The 23,597-nt window shown below is 40.5% G+C and overlaps 2 protein-coding genes across 2 annotated transcripts in view; one reads left to right on the top strand and one right to left on the bottom strand.

The window, feature by feature from the left end:
• Window positions 1-158: 158 nt before the first annotated feature.
• sbds (SBDS ribosome maturation factor) lies at window positions 159-2,891 on the bottom strand. The gene is made up of 5 exons (XM_022204214.2): window positions 2,645-2,891; window positions 2,322-2,451; window positions 1,747-1,947; window positions 918-1,082; window positions 159-709 (listed from the first exon to the last, which is right to left on the bottom strand). The coding sequence occupies exons 1-5, from the start codon at window positions 2,770-2,772 to the stop codon at window positions 584-586; spliced, it is 750 nt and encodes a 249-aa protein (XP_022059906.2). The 5' UTR covers window positions 2,773-2,891; the 3' UTR covers window positions 159-583.
• Window positions 2,892-5,637: 2,746 nt separating this feature from the next.
• The window catches only part of tyw1 (tRNA-yW synthesizing protein 1 homolog (S. cerevisiae)), a 68,143-nt gene continuing 50,183 nt past the window's right edge, over window positions 5,638-23,597 (top strand). The window contains 8 exon segments of the mRNA XM_022204164.2: window positions 5,638-5,896; window positions 6,122-6,249; window positions 6,429-6,563; window positions 7,824-7,925; window positions 9,538-9,732; window positions 9,911-10,186; window positions 13,791-13,848; window positions 13,851-13,912. Of these exon segments, the coding sequence (XP_022059856.2) occupies window positions 5,833-5,896; window positions 6,122-6,249; window positions 6,429-6,563; window positions 7,824-7,925; window positions 9,538-9,732; window positions 9,911-10,186; window positions 13,791-13,848; window positions 13,851-13,912 (1,020 nt within the window). The 5' untranslated portion in view covers window positions 5,638-5,832.

Below are 23,597 nucleotides of genomic sequence, written 5' to 3'. Positions count from 1 at the left end.
ATTTCATTTGTAATTTTAATACTAGAGTAATAATTTCAAATACTGTACTGCAGCCCTTTGTGAACACGGTAAAAATTGTGATATTCGAATTATTAACAGTTTCTTTTTGGCCTTGGAGTTCCGTGTATATCAGGAAAAACAGAACAAACATGGATAAGTACAGATTTTCGGTAATATTTAATATTTATTTGTCACAAAGCAAATGCATACATTACAACAAAATATAAATTATTTGGTTAAAGTGATTCTCCATAATATTGGGATGCTGGGAACGACAGCACGGCACACACAAGCTGATGGAACGCAGAAAGAACATTTTCCAAAGGTTCTGCTAACTGTCGCACTTAAAAAAATGGAATAAATAAAAGAGGAAACAGATCACACACGTTTCCTGATCTTTAAGTTTAAGTATACACGATAAAACTTATTTTCAAAAATATATTCCACTCCCGTTTTTTGTCAGATTAATCCTTTAAACAATTTGAACGCTTTTTGAATCAGAGCATGAATAGAGTCTTTTACAGGTGTGTCCCGGTGAAGCGTGTTAGTGTGGACAAGGTGCAGAGTATTGACTGACTGGTGACTATAGCTTCTCATCTCCCTCCTCCACATCCTTCAGACTCAGCACCTCCAGAGAGCCTCGGCCTTTAGTCTCACAGCGGATCAGCTCATCGATCTCCCTGAAGCAGCCGGGATCCACCAGACACACCTGAGGGCGAACAGAAGCAGATATAGAGAACAAAAAGAGAGGTTAATACTGTTAGAATGAGGATTTTAGATGACTGAAGGCTGAGAAAGTGAAGGTAGGCACTGGATTTTACAAACAAAATGGTCCGTTTTAAAGCTTTTAGCTGAACTGCACAGATCCGCAGGCTTGATGTGTAGTTGAATGTATCTAAACCTTAACCACTCCTCACCATTTCCAGCTCCTCGTCAAAGTCTTCGCTCTCCACCACCTGCAGCAGCGGCTTCAGCTTCTCCTTCAGCCTCTTGCCCTCTTTGGCTGGCAGCACCAGCCGCAGCCTCATGTGGGCTCTCTGGATCTCCATCGTCTCCTTCAGCTGCCGGATCACCTCCAGAGCCTGGGAACAACACCACAGATCTCGATTTTCACACCTTAAAACCTCCAGTGTTGCGTTAAAAAACCACTTCAGAGACTTCAGGGTGATACGACATATAAAGACGTCACGGCAGGATAATATGACAGCAAACATGGAGGAGATCAGCTAGTTTCAAAATGTATGCAGCTACAGGTTGATAGCTTATATGACAGATGTTGGAGTTTGTTTACAGCAGGAAGATATCATGTAGCTGTACCTTGTTGTTTATCTGTGTTTAATTTTGCAAGTTTTTCAAATCAACTTAATCAATTTTGTTTTTTTTTCTACAGAAGCTCTACAGAAGCTGTAAAAAAATGTCTTTACAGCTGGTAAGAGAAGCTAATGTTACAAATGAAATACATATATTTTGTACTTTGAACACCACAAATCAAATGCAGGAAGGATCCAGTTTTCTTGGCTAAACTCTGTTGTTGTTTCCAACAGACTGAATAATTTATTTCACAATCCGTTTTTCCCGCCTGTTGCACCAAACAAAATATATTAGTAGATATTTCAGTCATTAAGCACATTTGACCACATTTATACACATTTCGACAGGACAAAATGAGAAATACGGCAACTCAATACACAAATACATCTCTGGATATATTGTGCGTAAGAAAAACAATGCTTTGTGTTTCCTCACCTGCTGCTTGGTGCTCTTGTTGGCCTTGACGGAGTAGTGGATGTCCTTCATGGCCCTCTCGATCAGGCTGACCGTGTACGGCCTCTTGGTGTCGGGGTTCACACACTTCTCTGCCACAATAGTCGCAATGTCCCTGAACATCGTCTCCAGCTGACTCTGCCTCTCCTTGTCTGACACTTGGAGCTCTCCTTTGGCTAAAATCTTTCAAAGAATCAGAATCAGATTTACTAACATGTAGGTTTTCGACATGGTGATTTGGTGCATTACAGGAAACACTAAAAGCAACAAAACTGAGAATGACAGTAAGTGTGCCAAATCCAAATAATTTTAGATAATAAAAATATTTACAGTGTGCAAGATCGGATGAGTTATTCACCTAATAATTTGCGAATTTAATTAATAAATGGTGCAAACAACCTGAGATGTGCAAGAATAATAATTATTTTTAAAAAGCTGTGTCAAACAACAAACGTAAATAAATAGAGACAGCAGTTAAAAGCACAATAAATCAAAGTGTACCTTGTCTAGGTCTCAGCTGACCAGATATTCAAACAGGAAGTTGTTCTTTATATTACCTGTTTACAGATTTCTGTCAGATCATCTGTCCCAAAAGCTTTGGTCAAATCATCCTTCTTGGCCACCTGACCTTTGGAGACATTAACGAAGACAGAGTGTGTCTGCAGGACTTCATCCAGGTCTTTCTCTCTGGAGGAAAAAACAAAGTTTGGAACATTTAGGTTCGTCTGTTTCTTGCTAGTTTTAGCTTTTTTTAGCTGCGGCTCTGTGAGGTAATAAGCTGACAGAATAGTAGACTTAACATGTAATAAACAACGTGTTGAGCATTAATCTATCAAAGCTCAATAAAACACTAAGGGCGTTGTCGTTAAATGTTACTCACGCTCCTGATCTCCAGCTCATAACTTTATTTTTGTAACAGGCGATTTCGAAACGTTTCCCTCCTTTCTTCATCCGAACCACCGCCACGTTCGTCAGCCGGATCTGGTTCGTGGGTGTAAATATCGACATCTTTGAGTTTAATAAGACACAAAAACTGTGTCCAAAATACTATAGATAAGAAAAATTTGCTGCCAGACTACGGCGCCGTCGATGCCATCCGAGTGTGTTTTCTATAAGTGTCCGGTGTCAAACATCGACCTCAAACAACAGTTCCGCTCGTGTGTTCTTTTTTTTTTCCTTCCGTCGATTTCAGTACTTTAGGAACTTATGGCTATTTTAAAACATTATTACAGTCAAAATAATTACATAGAGATTTTTTTTAGCTTAACATTAAATAGCATTTACATCACTGGTGGGTAATCACACAACTTATAAAGCTTCAATTTGAGAAGTAATCAAATGATTTATTGCCTTTTTCTGCCTTCTTTGCCACTTTTGTAACTGGATAATGTTAACAAGAAGTCGTTAAACATTTTGTTTTTGATATTTTAAGTGAAACTGTTTATATTCTGTCTGGCTTTATGCCAGTGGAGTGAAATTAGAGGATCTAAATGCGATTATAAATTGGATTATTGACTTTTCTTTGAGGTAAGGTTGAAAGTAAACAGCATTTGGCAGTAAGATATACATTATTAACGCTAACACTGCTGATATTTATGTTATGTTGGACATTTTCTCAGCTTCCAGCAGATTAATGTGATTTAACTAACTGTAAACTATATTTTGAAACTATCAAACGGAAATGTTAGCATGTTATAGGTTTACAATGACGCTAATTTGACGAATTTCAGACTGCCCGTATGAAGGTATTTCAGGTGCAAAATGTTTGAGCACCTGTATGTAGCAATTTGTGTTCGTGTGTTAGAGGACACAGCTATTTTCGTCGTAAATTATTTCACAAGTTCACATTCAGATTTGCACATATTCAAATTTTTACTTCAACTACACTTCGTACAATACAGGTGCACAAGTGTAGTGTGCTGCAACAATAGGTGCAAAATGTGAGCGTGTCAGTGTTGAAATATGTGACTTGTAGAGAAGGATTTGTGCACCTGTAAATATGATTTGTGCACCTGTAAATGTGATTTGTGCACCTGTAATTACGAGTTTGTGAATGTGTATTTTTGTGTTGTATTTGTGGGAAGAAAAAAAATCGACACATACAAGAAATTATTTTACAAGTACACAACTCATAGAGTGTGGGAAATCAGATTTGCTGATACACATACAAATTCAGTGTACACAACTACAAATTCGATGTTACAGGTGCTCAAACATTTTGCACCTGAAATACCTTCATATTTGCCCGTCCCAGCAAACGAATGCTACAAGTGTGAAGTAGTAAGTGTGAATTAAAAAATAAACTTAAACGTCTTATTTGTCATAATATTGTAACTTCATATAAGCATTGCGTTTGCAGTCATGTAGGCTGAACTGAGAACAAACTTTACAGCCCAGATACAAAAATCTGATGAACAGGTACTGTAAATCAATACCTGTTCATCAGATTTTTGTAATTTAATGTCACTACTACCTTTTGCAGCAGTGTCGAACTTGATGATAATTATTTGGCTGATTACAAGTCCTGCTTCTCGGACACATACTAAAGGTGACCTTGTTTAAAGTATTTAACACATTTTTAGGTTGTGATTTAGCTACCTTTTGTTAGCAGGTATCGCTAGCTTGCATGTATTGCGAGCTAGCGATACTTGCTAACGATGCTTGTTTTTGGTAATATTGTACTTTAACATGGCTGCTACTGCTTGAATGGACATTTTACCGTAATTTATTTTTCATCAAGTGTGTCCTTGCTTTAGAACGGAGCACTAAGCTTACGTTGCGTTTTAGCTGAGTAGTTAGAATATATTGCTAGAAGGTCACTTTTTTTTTATCTGCTGCTGGTGTTTAAAGTTGGTTTTAAATGCTTTTCCCTTGTTACGTGGTGCTAAGTTACGATTAGCTGTCATCTATCTTCTTTGCAATCATTCAGATCATCGGTCCCTAGTCTCCAGTCGTAAAATATATTTTGAAAATATTAAGCGGAAGTGCTAGTATACTGCCGTGGACATTGACGCAAATTTTACTAATTTGATCCTGCAGTTCCGCTTTGTGGCCACCGGATGGCAGCAAACACCCACTACGTGTCTGTATCTGTCATTACATTTTCAATCAGCTTCCACCATTTGCAACAATGGCGAGTTTGATGTCAATTACTCTGGTTTTCATAAACTGTGCGGAAAGTTCTAGCTAACGGTTGTAGCATTGCTAACTAGAGTGTGTCTCCAGCCACACACCTCCTTTTATTTGCTTGAGATAACCTTAGTTTGGGGTTGAATCCCGTTGTTTTGTTACTTAGCAGTGGTTTAGGATTACTAGTTGTCTGCTTTGTATGCATTTTAATGTGCTACCAATTAGTCATTAACTGTAAACTATTTTGAAAATTGTAAGCAGAAGGGTTAGCATGCTGTTGTATGTGAATGGACGTTAGTTTTAGAAGAGCTGTGTGTCTAAACGCTTTTAATGCTCGCGAATGCTCGTTATATTACAAAATTTATCATTTTTTTGTTGGTGTCTCGTGATTCATTGGGTCTCTCTAATTTGAAAATATTCACCGGAAACGGAAACACGCTGTCACGTCTGCATTGACGGTGACTTTACATATTTGTTGTTGCAGTTCCTGTTTGTGGCCACAGGGGGACAGTGTGTGAGACAAGAGCCAAGCTGACGCAAGCAGTTGACACAACAGTTTTTACCACTAACCAATGCAGTATATTTTATTAATGGTTATAAAATTAAGACTGTATTTTAATTTAATGTTGTGTAATTATATTATAAATAATTTCATGACTTTACAGAGAAAAGAAGTGTCAATATCATATTAAATATTCTGATGAACTTTCTGGACAGTAAAGCTGAAATTATTTAGACATTAAGTAATAAACATGTACCATAAACTGTTGTTGCGGAAGAAGAACTACTGTTGACTACTGTTGCTTTGAAAGTCGGTCACGCCAACCGCACAAAAGAACTACATTTCCCAGCGTCCCTGTCGTCAAAACAACAATGGTTGCGGCCAGCATTCGCTGCTGAGGGTTGTGTATTTTAATTTAGCTACTACAGTTTGCAGCGATGCTAAGTTTGTTCGTAACTGTTTTGGTTTTCACAGACAGGGTGTGCAGCTCGGACAGTAGAGGTGAGTTTATTTAGATATTTAACAGAACCGGAAACGAATTTTACGTGATGTTTTAGCTAAGGTTAAGTAGCGTTATCTGTTAGCATGTATTGCTAGCCACTAATCCGTCTCTGTTTGCTGCAGGTAGCTTTAGTTCCGGCTTTAATTGTGTTGCTACTTGGTTCTGATTTGGGATCCCTGCCTTGTGTTTATGATTCATAAGAGAGAACTCTTTTCTCCCTGCAGCCTCCCAAGATGTCCACAGTCCCAGTGAGAACTATCTCATGTCGGTATGGCACAACAGGCTGTACGTGTACTCAGCTGCCGCCCTGCTGTTTGGGGTCTGGTTCTCCCTGAAGATGACTCTGAAAAACGTGAGTCATCTCTGATAAATCTGTGTCTCATCTCAGACTGTTGTCCTGTTAGTCTTTCTCAGAATGTTGCTTCCTCTAAAACTCTTCCTTCATGGTGCAAATTATAGGAAGCTTCACCTGCAGCAACACTGATTGTATGTTTTTTGTAGCATGAATTGTTTGCTTCTGTATACATGTAGAAAAGCTTCTCTAAAGATGCCGCCTCGTGGGTCAGCAAAGCTGAACAGAAGAACAACAACAGCTCTGACAGAGACGCTGAGGTTCATGTGTCAGGGGTTAAAATCTTCTATGGCTCACAAACTGGAACAGCAAAGGTACGTGTCTTATTTACTGTAAAGTTAAACTGTAATGATGTTCTAATATTATATGAAAATCAGGAATACACAGCAGTTGCGGGGGGACACGGTGCTCTGCATAATGTGAATAGAACAAAATAGAAATGGGTTAATATATAATTGCGGTACTTTTTGTATCACAGTTGACATTTTTGCTGTTTTCAGGTCTAAAATCAACATGATCGCCTGTAACCAAACGTCACATGGTATTTTTAGAGAAAGATTCTTCTAAAATATTATATATAGAATTCAGTAAAATTGAAATTGAAAGTTGTTTATAAAGATGTTGTAGTACAACTGCTGATATGCAATAAATCTACCCTTGAATCACACACTACTTTATATTAAATAACTTCGAAAACCTTGGAGTCTTGTCAGTCTTTTCTTTAGGAGGAAATGACATCACGTGGAGCAGGTCATGTGATCTGGAATTATCACACTTCTTTGACAGGTGTTTTTGTAATGGGTAGGTTAGTTGAAAGTGATTTCTTGGACACAGATACAATTTGTGTTTTTACATATAAAAGTTGATATATTTCCAAAAAAGAAATAGCTGTCATGATTATCTCAATTTAATAAAAAGAACACAATCAAAACATTTTTTGAATAAGCTCATTTTATTATTGTTTAGCTAATTAGAAGGTGGTTGTTATTACATTTGGATGGTTATTTAGTTGATATTTTAGTGATATGCAGTCATTTTTTATTAATAATTGATTGTTTCCATAATAAATAGTTCTGGAATTTGTAAAGACTTGATCATAATGAACATAAAGACATTATTATTTTTCTTTACTTTTAATAGAAATGTATACTTGTTTTCCCACCAACACAGTGAGAAATTCAGAATTCTCCGGAAACCCTGCGCTGCATTTGTTCTCTGGGCTCGACACAGCTCAGGAATAATCAGTGACTCGGCGCTACAGTCCAATCTGCAACCAGCTGCTGCAACCTGTGAAAAGTGCAGAGTCACAGTCAGCCTTTCAGAAACATCCACGGGGGGCCCTGTGTGTTTTTCTGTGTTTGATTTGAGCTGCAGTGTGACTGTTTGTGTAGCAGACTGATACAAACATGTGGAACACCTGAAGTACAGTTAGAACCAGGAAACCACAACTGTGTGTAGCAAAAACTTTAAACATAAACTGCAGTTGAAGCTAACCAGACTGGCAGCTCTTACATGCTAAAATGACCACTCTACAGTGTCTGATAAGCTTCAGCTTTTACTCTTCGTTTGTTCAGGGCTTCGCACACGAGCTGTCAGAGGAGGTGAAGACTTTGGGAATACCAGCTGAAGCGATTGACATGAAAGACTACGATCCCGATGACCAACTTGCAGATGAGGTACGTTTACTCCAAAGAGAAGATGCTGAACAATTCTGTACATGCAGAAACGACTCTCAGTTCGAGGATGTCTTCAGACAAGTACCTGAAGTCCTGCCAGCCCGAGAGCCGCTCTAACCTCTGTATAAACGAAGCGGCTCATTAATGCATCTGGTAATTGTTGCAGCTCTGTAAAGAGGATAAACACGCCGCATACACTGAGCTAAGAAGTTTCTCTAGAGTGTTAATTAAATCTCAAGCTGCGAGCACGTAAGACCTGGCAACACGAGGCAGCTCTTAATTGGAACAGAATTAATCAAAGCAAAATAAATCGTTGCTGTTTTATTTTGAAGGCCCGACAACAAACAATACAGTGAGGCTCAAGTTGTGTAGCTTTCCTTCGTTTTTCATCGGTTTGATTCTTCAGACGGCAAACAAACAGGACAAATGCGTTACACTAATCCTGCTCAGCTGAAGAAAGATGGATTATTTTCATCAGTGTTTGCCTTTCATTTTGCTGCGCTGGTGCCCACAAAATAAAAGGAATAACACTGATGAAAATAGCACCGCGCTGAGAGATGAATAGGAGGACGGTTGGCCGGCACACAGCAGGAAGAAAACGGCTTTTTCTTCAACAGGACAATGATCCAGTTTTTAGTGATAGAAAATCCTCCATGGGAGGTTTGACTGCACGCACCACTCGCTCTCAGCGTGCAGCTGATCCTTAGTGCTCTGGTCAGCCGTCAGGGAAGAAGAGCTGTTTGGCATTTCAGACACATCAGTACTGGCCCTTAAAAAGCCATATCAGTCAGTCCGCTTGTCCTGGGCGTCCTCTGCCCTTTGCTCCGTGTCGGCTGGGATGGGCTCCAGTCCCCCACGGCTCTCTGCAGGAGAGGTCGGGTACAGCAGATGGATGGAATTGTTGAAACTCACTCAACGTCTGAGAAGAATCGATAAATTAAGGAAAAATCTGTAATCTGTAGCCATTGATGTGCTACGAAAATCCTGTCTAATGCCTGCATTTGCTCGGCATGAGGTAGCTGGATGGTTAAACTACATATCTGCCTATCTTCACTCATTACACAGTCTTCCATAAGGCTGGCATTGCTAGCACTAGCTGCAGATAGCACAATAACAACAGCAGACACATTTTACAGTAGCTCCTGAACCTGCAACATCGTACACTGCTAAAGATACCACATGTCCATTTATGTTAGAGCCTCTTTATGGAATTGATCCTGGTCCATTTGCATTAAGTGAGTTTACATGTGTCTGCATTGTAGCTTTGGTTTGAGCAAGTAGTTTTTAATGGTATTGATCTTATATTTGTCCATACTGGCTTTGAAGCTTCTTTGTGTGTTTTTCGACAGCAGAAGCGGCACTCTGTTGCAGATTAGTCCTCCAGCTGTATTCAGGCGTGTTTGTTTGTGTGGAAAAGTAGGAATTCCTGAATGGAGGGAGTCGGGCTGTTTGCTTTTAAAATCTGCATTCCTGCATATTGTAGCTTTAGCATAGATGTTTATTATTGTTCTTTACAGTAACCAAGAAGATGACTTGGAGCAAGACCCCCTACACCTCCAGCTTTATCCTGTTATTGTTGAACTGTTTGTCTCTTGTCGTTCCGTCTGTTCAGTGCGTCAGTAAGTCGGTCTGCGTGTTCCTTGTGGCCACCTACACTGATGGACAACCCACCGAGAACGCTGAGTGGTTCTGCAAGTGGCTGGAAGAGGCATCCACTGACTTCAGATATGGGAAGACCTACCTCAAAGGCCTCAGATACGCGGTGTTCGGTCTTGGAAACTCTGTCTACGTTGGCCACTATAACACGGTAAGAAATGGTTTCCATATTAAGTTAAATAATGATAATAGGCTTTGCAATTGGGTATTGAAAGAACATCCAAAGCTGCAAGGTTGAGGGAAATATCTTCCAACTTGTTCCGCTTTAAATAACCAGCACCAAATCAGAGAATTATTTTTAAAAATTGCTTTTCTTCATCCTTCTCCAGGTGGGTAAAAATGTGGACAAGTGGCTGTGGATGCTGAGCGGGAAGCGAATCATGACCAGGGGAGAGGGCGACTGCAATGTGGTGAAGAGCCGTAACGGCAGCGTCCAGGCGGACTTTCAGGCCTGGAAGGTCAAGTTTGTGAACCGGCTGCAGGCTCTGGCCAGAGGGGAGAAGAAGAGCTGCAGTGGAAACTGCAAGACCGGAGGCTCCTGCAAGAACAAGAAGAAAGAAAAACAGGAGGAGGAGAGAGCTGCTGCACAGAATAACAGCTCTGAGGTAATGACAGAAAGTGGACTTTAGACCTCACTGTGGCATTTCTAATTGCAACTGAGCAGTAATGAATCTTGTTATCAGGTCAGATATTTATAGCCTGTCATCGTATCTCAGTTGATTAATTAGACATTGCCGATCTACTTATATTAACTGCTGAATTTCAGTATCATAGAGTCATAGCTGCTATTATCACAGGTGTAATGAAACATGGATTTGTTGTATGTCTCTGGCACCGAATGAGCCGAGAGCTGCTTGCATCATTCATGAGAGGCATGATGACATGTTTGGCTCGCTCTCACAGCGACAGCTTGTTGTTCGCTGCCTGTTAACTCTGTTAGAAGACAGAAAGATGGACGACAGAAGGTCAGAAGTCGGTATATTTAGTACTGCACATGAAGCCTGTTCTCTCGGTTTGTATGTAGTTTCCTATGACAGGCTGTACTCTAAAATGGAAGTGAGTTGTCAGTCGCTGTTGCAATGATTCGGAATTTTGGCAAAATAGTGTTAATTATCCAATAGGAAGTGCCTAAAACATGTTATCATTAGATTCTAAAATCTAGCATTTGAACTTATGCTTTATCAGAGATTTGCATAACCCAGTCTGAGTGGCTTCTTAGTCAGAATACAGTTCAAAACAGACACACACAGTGATGTTCATTTGGGACTGTACAAGACCTTTTGATTAATTCATCATATATTTTGATGTTTTCCAGTACATACAGATGGATGACAGTTTTTCGTGATTGTTGCGGGGGAAAATGCCTGAATTCGCGGCAGCTTTTCTAAAAAATTGCGATAAAAGTTGCGATGTTTTAAGCTTATTTGTTGTGATGAAATTGCGGGAGACAGTGACAACTGCTAAAAAGCTGCATTTTTTCCAATTTGTAGAACATGTTTCAACACTGTAATTGACACTAATCATTCCGAAATGATTTAACGTTCCAACCCATTTCCACAAAAGCTGGCACACCACGGTGGGACATTAGCAGTAGCCAGTTACTGGTTTAATATGACGTGGTTGGTAGATTTAAGGCACAAAATGATAATTTACTATTGAATGAATCATATTCGGACATATCTGTCAGTGGCTTAAAAAGTTAATTTCACATCCTGGCACACACATGTTCACACACACGCTCACGGCTTGTCACGTCAACTAACAAGAACAGCACTGAGAGAGCGCAGTCCTCCACCAAGACAGGTGTGTGTTCTGCATGTGTACATACCGAATCGCGTGACCTAAATATGTAGCTGGCAACTGGAATTGATGGGACTCAGAGACACCCCCACAATTTAATCAGTTGTTCCTTGTATGATTTCCGATACGTCCACAGTGGTAGATTTGTTGTAGGATCACAATCATGTGATCGTCAGCAGGCCGCTGAAGTAGCGTTCACTTGTTGCCATGGTTACCGTGCCGCTATCGGATGCCGTGCCACTACTTCAATATGAAATCCTTAACAAATCCGTGGATCCAAACTTTAAGCCGCATCACTGCTGAAGTCTAATCATTTGGTCCTTGTGTCATTTCTGACCGACCCTGAAAACTTCGTTCAAATCCCCGAGTCCATTTTTGAGTGATGTTGGTAACAGAGGAAGGATTCACACACGCCGATCGTCACATAACTCTGCCGTGTTCTTAGATGGAATAATTAATCTAATTTACCTTCATTCTTTCAGTGCTCTAACCGATCTGGATGCAACAGTTTCCATCATGGTGATTTATGTGGTCCGTTGTCTGAGCATTTCAGCCGTTCTAATATGTTTCGTGTTTTTTTTTTTCAATCGATGATTTTTTTTCTTTTTTGTATTCCACCACAGTATTGCACGGGTGTAAAACAGTTTAGCTCCGCTTTGGTGAAGAACATCAGTGAATTAATTGTTTATCACGGTCTTCAGCAGTAATTTTTGTTGGTAAATGAGAGACATTAGTATCGCACATGTCTGCATCTTCAAACCATAAACAGGAAGTGAATTCGGTGACGTACGTGAATTACGTTTGCGCTGGGAGCTGCTATGATTGATGGAACTCATGGGAGGCGGGCCAAAATTGCGGGAAAGTTGCGGTGATTGGACAAAATTGCACGGCCGCGCAAAATTTGCGGAGACTGGTTGATTTCGCGTGAATTTGCGCGATCGCAACATCGTGTATTCCTGGAGGGACTGATTAAAAGAAAAACCTTGAACCCTTGACTCCCACGGTGAGGGGATCTGGTGGTTTTGTTGATCCAGGAGCATTTTTCTGCCATGTTTGGGTTCATTTGTTTCCTTAGAAGGAAGCGTTACAAAAAATCAATACAGCGTTGTTCTGAGTGATCTCCTTAATCCTTTAAACAAGCATTTCTGTCCTGATGGGACACTGATGGGAGATTTTCAACCGATGAGTGAGGCAGCGTTCTCCAGCATCGTCAGCACAACAAATGAGGGACTATCCTGTGGGATTAATACATTTCATATATTATCTTTTGGAAAAATGGTGTCTCATAGCTCCATTAGAGTTCAGAGACTTGAAGAATCAGTGCCAATGGGCTTTCGTCTAAGCATCATCTAATTTGTCATCAGTCATTACTTCTGCACTGTTAAATATCCTCCAGATTTGTTCTGGTAACCCTAAATACAATGCAGTTAAATAATACAAAACAGGCCAAAATAATTTGTAAATACAAGAAGGAGATTGTGTCCAGCCAATGTCTGGTTAGCAAAATGTCTTCTAGCTCATGATGGTGTTTATAGACACTGCAAGGGCACTTTAGTTATCTAGGAAGTTCTTATCACAGGAGTCTGCAGCAGTCAGACCGGTTGAGCAAATGGCTTGAGGTTGTACTCATCCAACGATGTGATTTTAATCAGATAAGGCCTTTAAAAGTGTCCGGAGTGTTACTCTCAGTTTATCGAGTCCTTATTTAGCAGCAGTGATGTTGTTGTGTAGTTTCAAGGGTAGCATGGCATTCCAAAATGTGCTGCATAGCTTCTGTTAAATTTGTAATTTCAGTTTATGCTGTCTATCATGAAAATGCCCCTTTTTTCTTTTTTCCTTCCACCGGCCTCTGAAATGACACATTTCACAAGACGACAACATTTTGTCTACACACACACACACACGAATAGTTTTCATATGCATCACGGCACACACAGATGATCAGTTGTCATGGTAGCGGGCACCTCGAAGCCAACTCTAGCTGAGACTTCCTCCCCTCTGTCTGCAACGCTCAGCAGAGGTGACATTCAGCCGGAACCAAGAGGAGCCGAGAACCGTGGCGAGGGGACCATCATGGTGATTTATCGTCCCACTGCTCCACTCATGCTTTTTGTATTCCTGCTGCTGCACACATGTGGGCAAAAGAATCAACATGGACAATAAATCTTCCGAATACACCCCAAACATGCATGTTGTTTTCTCATTTAATTAGGAAACCCAAGAGGACAATTACAATGTCAATTAAATGCATTGCACGTCGACACCCTTGACAAGTTTTTAATTGTTATTGGTTGGAACATATGTGAGTCTCTGTGCTTTGGAGAGTCAGTAACATTTTCCACTGTTAAAAGCTTTATTTAACCACTTTCTTGGGGGAGATTTGATTTATTTATTTTTTTCTTGTTTCAGGAGGAACTGATAGAATCCAGCAGTGATGAAGAGGAGTCCAGCCCGTCAGATGAGAAAAATCAGGCTCAGTGGTTGATATGGAGGATCTGGGCAACATCATGAACAGCGTCAAGAAATCAAAGGTCAGACTCCGTTATCACTTTTTGTTAAATATGCTGCTGCTTTTTTTTAAATATTATGCATTACCCAAGTTTCAGTTTTCCTCTAGAAATAAGTTGCCTGATGAGCTCAGCTTGAGAAAACCACTAAAAAAATCCACCGATCACTCAGGCAGTCGCAGCTGAGCGGAGATGTTAATAAGAGTTGAACGTACAGTACTTAGCCCTCTGCCTCGCATTATTGCAGTTAGCCGGTTGCTGAATCATTTAAACTGGAGCTCCTAGTGTCATCATCCAGCAGCTTTATTTTCAGCGTGTCCGTGTTAAGGTTCGCACTATCGTAGCATCAAGGTTTAACCACCTTCGTCCCGTCTTTTCGTAAAGAGAAGAAGTGGTGTCATTGGAGGAAAAATGACAGATGGGTTGATAGACACCAGACGAGAAGTGGCGGCTTGCCTAACAGCGAGGACGCCCACTTCACAGACTTATGAGGGATGAGTGATTCAAGGAAAGAAGGCGTAAAAGAGGAAGGAGGAGACATTATCAATCTGTTCTTCTATAGGCTGTTGTATAAGGACCTGGGCAGAGAAGTGGGCATTACAAGGAGAGGAAGTGGAAGGAAAAATAATAGAGCTGAGCCGAATGACTTGTGGCTTCTGCTTTGCTGTGATAGTCAAATCAGTAAATTAATATTAAATCTTCATTCCCTAAAGAAATCAGATAAATGCACAGGTGCCTAAAGGGTCCAGACCTTTGGTGCAGACTCTGTTGCAGCAATAAAAAAACATAGTCTTCATGTTTGTTAGTAATTTTCTATTTAATGCACCTACTTAAGAGCAATGCTCAAACACTTTTTGATCTCTGATGTTCATTAATGTCATGACATATTTTGGGAGAACAGTTTGATTCAACAGTAAGCCCAACATCTGTCTGATGGATATAATGAATGCTCTGTTATTGTCCACCATTTGCAACTTTTACATGATCTCTATGTTCTTAACGTTCTGCTCCAAATGTTGGGTCCTCACAACAAAATGCTCTGTCATGTTTTACTATGGCTGCAGCAAGAACACAATCTCTGTGTAGGTAGAATTTACATTCTGACTTTTGACAAATCAAAGCAAACTTTTAAGGAGGATGGGCCTCCTGATATTTTTCCTTCTGTTTGGGTTTGACAGGTGGGAAATCATTTTGGTGTGTTTTTCAGTAACTCTGGAGAACACCTACAGTATGACATATTTCTTTTCCCTGCGGCTGACAGGAGGCTTTCTGGTAGCTAAATATCGTTCTCATGAATTTAAAATGCTCCGAGACAAAGCTCTGCTAGCAGCACAGGATTTCATATTCTCCCAGGGTTGTTTGTTCTTTAGCGACATTAATATTACAGTGTGTTGTGTTTGAACTCTGGGGGGTTTGGACGGGCTACTTTGTAACCCCTACACTAATGTGTTGATGCATCGCAGATGGAAAGTTAAAGAGACATCAATTGATGACTTGAGACTGGAAACATCAGTACTTTTCAGTTCTGTCTGCCACAGTGGCGAGAGCCAGACTCCTTTTCTAAAAATTTCATGAGTTGTTTTTATGAGGAAGCCTTGGGTTCCCTATTGTCATTCTGTTCCCCAAGGATATTCCCATGTGTGTCTATGTCTGCCAAAGGCAATACTATGTAGTTTAACTCGCGTTATGTCTTTTAATTATAACTAAATGCTGCGATGACTTGTATCATCACACTTGGATGCTGGGATGCCAGTTTTGTCCTCTGCCTGTTGTAACAAATTAGGATTGTTTGTGCATAATTTGGTCACACAGAGCAGGCAGGGCAAGATGTAATTAGTTTGAACATTTGCTATTGCCAAGAGACGACAGGTATTTAGTTAAGGTGCATATCATGTGAACAAGGAAATTGTGACTGGAATATGTTAAATAGCTAATTTACAGTGTAGAGCCAGCTGAGCTCCAGAAGATTAACGTCTGTTTTCAGGGTTCGCTATTAATAAGTTAGACTGCTGAATGCTGTGAATGTTGTTGGATTAAAAAAAAAAATCTTGGGTTGAAAGAAAGCCTTTTTGTTGTACTTTCCTACTTGTCCTTTGTCGTGCTTTAGATTCCTCTTGTCAGATAGAAGCTCTCTGTGGCTGTATTTGACCACTAGGTGATGACAGAGACTCTCGGATCACTAAATAGCAGAGCTGCAACATGTGACAATTTAATATCACCCTGTCATGTCACTTCCAGAGCTGCTTGCATGAATTCTTTGCAGGCTTAATTGCATCTGCAGCCTTTTTTGGAACCAAACTGAAGCTTCTGAACATTACTAAATCTGCATTCTGGTACTTTGAGTCACTGATTGTTGTTTTCAGCTTGCGAGTCTGTCTGTAGTAACGTCATCATGGTGAGACGTGGTCCTGGAGACACAAACTGCAGCAGGAACTACCACAAAGGAGATTTTGAGGACTTTGACGAATTTTTGTGTGTCCCTCTGGATGTCTGGGGACAGATTTTGTCAACAACTATGCAGTTAGGAAACTTTACAAATCACCAGAAATGTGTTTTTTGTTTGGTTGTTATGTTATTGGGATGATATGTCGTTATTGTTTTTATTAAATCTTATATAAGCATATAAATACTAGCTGTAAACTCTCTTCCTTTGGTTCAGTCTTCGGTCAAGTTCCTCTTTATGTGTATCGTGAAAAACATGAACGTCGTACAACTCAGTTCAAATAGGTTTGCATGTAGCAAATGTTGACATGTCAATAAATTGTTAAATAGAAGAGTGTAGACTGAGGACACAAATGTCTTACACCGAAGAAAATCTAGATTTCACACACAGTATTAATCACCAGATCTCCTCTTGTACAGGACCAGCGCTGTTTTTTACTCACTCAGGAGTTTCATTGGCTGTGACGTTTGAAGCTCTCGGAGCCATTACACTGAACTAAACATCTGTGTCTAGTTCATTTCCTCTATAGCTACTGAAATGAAGTGTCAGTAGCTGTCTACTTCAGTCACGAATCATCTCTCGCTTGGATAAGTAAGTTACCTCATCCAACCCTAAATGCTTTTTTGCCATCATGACTGTTGCTTGATGGAGACCAACCCATAAAAAAGGAGGAGGCTGTGGAGTCAGATATGGTACAGATGGGTTTGCCTGTACTGATGTCCACGAGGCTCATAGCCAAATTGGAATGAGGATGACTGGAACGCTGCTAAACTTCGTGATGAATACATATTTACCACAACTGTTTTTCTTCAAATATACCCAGTGATAGACTGGCATGCAGGCTGTGATTGGCTGCCAGAGTGCAGAGCTCTTATTGCCCACCCTTAATCTAAATCAGTCTTTGGCTGTAGTTCCATTTGTATTCTGCCAAGTGCCAACAAGATTCATTTCCATTGTTGCTCTAATTCATTTTGCACAAATGCTCATAGCACTGGCATCTAAACTTTGCCATGAGAGGCTTCTGTTTCTGCCAGAGTGGTCCATTTCATGTTGTGGGACTGCTGCCAGATAGGAGTTAGTGTGGAACGGGTCATTAACCTGAGCTGCTGCACAGCATTCTTGGCTCGGTTTTGATGTTTTCAGCTCGGTGTCCGGAGGGAGAAGGCAGACATGAGATGCTACTCTGACTTAAAGAGCTGTGTTGTATAACCTCACAAATCTAGTGCTGGCATGGATTAAAATGGCTGGAGTCTGTTGAAGGCCTGTTTTGCTTTTCCCGCCTTATTTATGCCAAAAGTGAAGCAGTTTATATGCTGATAAAATCTCATTTGCATTAGGTGGCAAAACACGTCATTTGAGAGAACATACTTTATTTAATGATACCAGTGGTGCATTTTGAGACTGTTGTGTTGTACTACAAGTAATTTTTGATATTTACATGTGTGTAAAATTAAAGAAATATTAGAAACACCTCAGAAAATGACTGTCAGTACCTTACAGTGTAAAGAAGCAGTGCATATTCAAACATACACGACTAATTTCCGTGATGTTCACTGGAACAGAAATGTACATCTATTCTACGAGGTTTTCTTTATTCAAGCGTATTGAAGATTGTAAGGTTTAAGCGTGCAAATATGTAATTGTTTTTGTTGCTTTTTGCTTTGTTTGTCTTTTCCACTTGTTTTTGCTTTATGGTCATTTATGTCCTTCCCTTGATCACACGCTCGCTCTGTGTGTGCAGTCGCCGCACTGTCCGTCTGCATCAGCCCCATGTTGTGTCAAGGTTCCAGAGCACAACACGGTGCTGTGAGATGTCCCAGTTCTGTTAGTCCAGACAGGCCCAGGCACGACTGGATGTACGTGAGCTCTCAAGCGACTGTGAAAGCCGAGCAGTGGGTACCAGAGACCAGAGCCGGGTGGATCGCCAGAGCTGCACGCAAACACCACAGGGACAGATTGTTTCACCGTCGGCTTCGTGTTTTGTATGCTGTCAGAATGGTACATGTCACGGATGCATTAAGTGCAGGTGGATATTTGTGCTAGCTGAGAGTGGCATACTAGTCCTATTCCATTTTGGGCTTTAAATTGCTTGCTGCACAGTTTTCGCCTCCAGTTTATATATCTGGCAAATCTCAACAGCTGCTTGAGCTGCATCCTCCTGTTGATTGTACCAGGGGGTGGCAGATGCTATCCCTGACTTACTGTGTGTGTGTGTGTCACGGCACTGCAGCCTTGATTACTGGAATAAGCCGTATGTAGTTTCATTTGGACCACATTAAGTGAAACAGCATTCTGCATCATTTTTTAGAGATATAAATGATGTCTCCAAGTATTATCCAGCACAATAGTGAATCTGTTTCCATGTCAGGAAGAGATGTGGGAATATTCAGACACAGCATGATGGCTTACTTATTCACAGCATCCCCTGTCAAAAAAGGAATAGCTCAGCCAAAGGACTGCAGCTACTGTCAGGAGTGAAGAACCTCTAATATTGATGGTGGGCAGAGAGCAGCCAGTGCTGCTAGGTAGCTACAAGGGCTTAGATTCTTTGTTTTAGAAGGTGAAAGTGCAGCATTTTAAGATTATTATGCAGCCAACACTGATTCTGAGCACTTGAGGCCCTGCTTAGATACAGAGATAAATCACTGGCTGTGTATTTACCCAGATTCTGTTGTTGTCTGGGCAGTTCTAAGTGATGTTTGGTCTATTTTTTTTTTTTTTACAAAGATCAAAGGATGCCAAAAGCAAGTTTCGTATGTGTTTACAGTATTTTGATAAAATGAACTTCGTATTATGTTGCATTGGTACAAGATCATTCAATATAGGATAGTCGGTTAGTCTCACAGTTGTTTGCTTTATTCATCCACTTATCATTTGTTCTTTAAAATGTGAGATGTAAGTACTAAAAAATGTCCACCACTGTGCCCCTATGGTGAGGTACCATGTTCATTTCTCCACACCTAAAAAAATTGGCTATATTAAACAGAGAAAAGCAGCAAATCCTCAAAATTAAAGCTGGTGAAATATGGGAAAACCCTTTAAAAACAGCCAGAATTTGAAAATATAATATACAGTCCTCCCTCTGACCATTCAAACCACATGCAAAAGCTACAAGTCAACCTTCATTCAGTTGTGGTTTCATATGGGAGAAAGTCCTCCACATAACTCCTTCAACACCTTTGCTATTCATACTATTTTCTCTAAACAGTAAAAAGCCATATGATTGGCTTAGAGCCTCCATTATGGGCAAAGCTTTTCTAAAAACTGAGCCAAGAGGAAGCACAGAAGTCTAGCTTCCTCTCGAACCACTTACATTTTAGCATGCTTAAAGGTTAGTTTGAGCTTTTTGTCTTCAAAAATGCTTCCTATCGCAGCTTCAATCAGTATTTCAACTATTTGCAAGCTCATTTTCTAGTAAGATAAGGTAAAACTTTATCAATCCCAAAGGAAATATGACATAGCATAAGAAATGCAGTGCCTAAAATCTTGAAAAGCAATAAAATAATGCTAAAATAGTAAAAGTAACACTGGGAATTACACTGAGGTATACGTTTAGATAGGTTAATCAACTGACTAATCATTTCTCCCTCATGCAGATTTGAATTTAATAAACCTAAAGGTAATGATGAGCTTTTTTCACTGCCCCCAAGTGAGTGAAACAATCAGTTTCACCTTCTAAGTAAGAGAGCCTAATTATGCTTGGGTGGATCACAGACTCTTAATGCACAGATCTTGGGGAATTATTCAGAAAAGATGGAAACGGCGACCATAAGATAATTGATTTTCAGTAAATGTTCATTCTGCTTTGAATCGAGTGGTGAAGCACACAGAGCGTATTTAGCCAGTGTGGCATTTACAGCCTGAGAACAATGGTCAGCGCCCTACAGCGAATGGGAGCGATGGGAATCAGTGAAGTGTCTCAGTTCTACAGAAATACACACTCTACTGTTTGAACATTGATCAGTGTTTGCTGACAGAGTATCAGCGCCTCATGCTCTGCTGTGCTGACAGGGTGACATATAGATGTCCCTACACGAGCCGGAGAAGTGGCAGCAGTACATTAATTGGGTGGAGGTGTCATTTAACATGGTTAAGCTCAAAGGCAGGTCGTCCATCACACCTTTCTGAAGAGTAATACCTGTTCCCATGCTCTGGGCAACTTTTCTAGCGGGATTTAATCAATCTTCTCTTGCATCTGTACACAGCATATCTGTAAGATTTTGAGCTTTATGCACCAGTTCTGTACTCTGCAGAAATATAATCCTGGCCTTGAAGAAATTGTTAATCCTTCAAACAAATGCGATGCAGCAGCTTTTGCAACGAAAAGACAGCTACTGGGATATGAAGTCCAACATTTATTTTGTTGCGCTGTAGACCTTTTATTGTACTTTCTTGGGGCTGTTAGGAGACTAGAAACCAAACTTTGTATGCACTGTTGAGATGGGGTGCTGCACCTTTAATCAAAAAGTTTAGGCACACGTAAGCAGATTCTACATTTTGTGATTAATGTAGTAAGAAGAAGTGAATACAAAATGCCTAGCAGACATTTCAAAATGAGACCTTTTTTCCAATGTTATGCTTTTCAACATCTGATCATCCTTCAAGTGTAAGGTCTCCAATTTATCTTCACTCATCTGGCCTTAAAGGGGAACTTCGTTTTTTTTTTCAACCTGGGGTCTGTTTCCATTTGTAATTTCATACATGTGAGTGATGGAGAAATGAATTTTCGACATAGCTCCAGTATTTAGCCAGGCAGGCAGCTTAGCAGCTCAGCTAGCAGTTCGGCTAGCGAAAAGTATGGGGCAACTTGCCCTCACGTGCTTTTTCTTCCCACACTGACCGGCTCGGATAGTCTCAACGAGTGTCCCACAACATACTAGAGATGAAAAGTGAACGAAAACCTCCACAATACCTGGCGATCGCTCTTTGTTGTGGTCTGTATCCAAATCTCAGGACACTAGAAACCAAATCTCGTTCCGAAATCGCGCAATAGCTCCTCTAGCGTCCTGAGATTTGGATACAGACCACAACAAAGAGCGATCGCCAAGTAATGTGGAGGTTTTTGTTCACTTCTCATCTCTAGTATCAGTGTTTCCCCTGGGTTGAAATGGCTGCAAGGTGGTGGGTTGCGCCAGAGGCACGAAGCAACTAGGGGGGTCCGGGGGGCAAAAATTTTGAAAATCAAGATGCAAAATGGGGCATTCTGGCACAATTTGGAGCACATTTTGTTGTATTTGTAGCCATTTCCAAAAACTAAATTAAATAAAATTTTCATGTTTCTTTTCTAAAAATTAGTGATGGGAGAAAATATGACAAATATAAACCCACTTGTCCTTGCGATCAAAACATGTCAACTAGTCCAGTCTATTATATTCTGGTCGGAGTTCCACAAGCCATTCCAAAATGCCACATCAGTTCTTATTACAAATTTGAAAAAGACGACAAAGGACTTGAATCTGGAATCAAGTGGTGACTTTTACTTTTTTCTAAAAACAACTACATGTTAGGTACCAAATTCCCACTTCATTTTTATTTATAATAAAAAGGTTGTCATGACCTTCATTTTACTTAAAAATGTGAAAGAAAACTTCAACTCTGGGTTAACAACTGGTTTTCTGAAGGAGTTAGTTCTGTTTTCAAAACTGTTACCTTTTTGAACACAGAACTAGAATTTGAACACAGAATTTGTTTTGCCATTGAATGATATAATTTCGGGCACTCTATAAATCATTTTATCAAAAGAAACTAGGAACTTTATATTCCGTTGAAATCATTTGTCTCGTTCGTGAGAACGGGTTTTGTCGTGCCTAAATGTTTTAACGGGAGCCATTTTTGCAGTCACTGTCAATTCGTATCGCCGCGGACAACAAAACAGTAAGCAAACTCAGTAAAGGAAGCGAGATCGATGCCTCCACTGTGTTGCTCACTTTATTTTGATGAGATGCGATAGTTTTGATATTTAATTTGACTTATGTCTGTGATACACACCTGCTTTTAGCCCCGAAAAACGAAACGATGGAGCACTGCCGCTTCTTGTCCGCCATGCTCGTTGTTCGCCAATCGGAACGACAGACATTTGACACACGAACTCGCGGGATGTCATACGAGAACTGAGTGTTACCAACCAACAGGGATGTGCCTGCTGTCTTCACCCACGGCGAGAAAAGGCTGCCATTCTGTTGATTTCAGCGGCGAATCTACCGGACTTATGTGTCAATGCTTTCTAATATTTAGTATTACTTTTTTTTTTTGGTGCGGACCAGTGAGGCGGCAGTGTCGGCAAAATTTTAATGAGGCGATAGCCTATTCCAGCGAGGCGGGCCGCCTCGTCGTTTATATAGGAGGGGAAACACTGAGTATGTTGTGGGACACTCATTGAGACTATCTGAGCTGGTCAGTGTGGGGCAAAAGCACGTTAGGGCGGACTTTGACACGGGGGGGCCAGCTGCCCCATACTTTTCGCTAGCCGAGCTGCTAGCTGAGCTGCTAAGCTGCCTTCCTGGCTAAGTACTGGAGCTATGTCGAAAACTCATTTCTCCATCACTCACATGTATGAAATTACATATGGAAACAGACCCCAGGTTGAAAAAAACCGAAGTTCCCCTTTAATTGAGTCACTAAGTTATTAATAAGAAAGTACCAGCTGATGAAAATAAATTCCCTTTCAACCTTGTAACACTCAGCAGCCACAGGCTCTCTTAACTAAGTGTGGACTTAAAAATTGAGCACCTTGATGCCCACAAAGCAGGGCAAGGCTATAAAAACATGTCAGAGTGCTTCCAGCTTGCAATTGCTGCTGTCCCGAATGTCTCACAGATGGCAGTTAAGGGGACTTAGGGACATCTAAACAAGATCTGTGAGGCGAAAAAGTCTGCATGTCTCCCAGGAAAGGCAAAGCAAAACCTCGAACTGACTACCAACGACTTGCAGAAAGGCTTCAAGTTGGTGGTGCATCGTTCTACTGTGCAGAGTTTATGCAAGAGGAGGGTCACCAGGAGAAAAACTTACCCGAGACCTGATCACAACAATCTGCAAATTGCCATCTGGATAAGCCAAAGTCAGTTTGGAAACAGCTGCTCCACACAGATGTAGTTCAACTGGGCTCTTTGGTCACGATCACCAAATGTTTGACGAAAAAAAGGTGCAGCATTTGGTCAAAACAAGACCTTGCCACTGTTATCTAAAGGTGATGTTGACTTCATAAAGTAAAACTTGTCGAGGTAGCACAATTTCATCACTTTGACTTTGCATGCTGGAGCAGTTTAA

The sequence above is a fragment of the Acanthochromis polyacanthus genome, chromosome 13, assembly GCF_021347895.1.
Source record: "Acanthochromis polyacanthus isolate Apoly-LR-REF ecotype Palm Island chromosome 13, KAUST_Apoly_ChrSc, whole genome shotgun sequence".
NCBI lineage: Eukaryota > Metazoa > Chordata > Actinopteri > Pomacentridae > Acanthochromis > Acanthochromis polyacanthus.
Note: the sequence above shows the minus strand (reverse complement) of the source record. Positions and strands in the feature narration are given on the sequence as shown.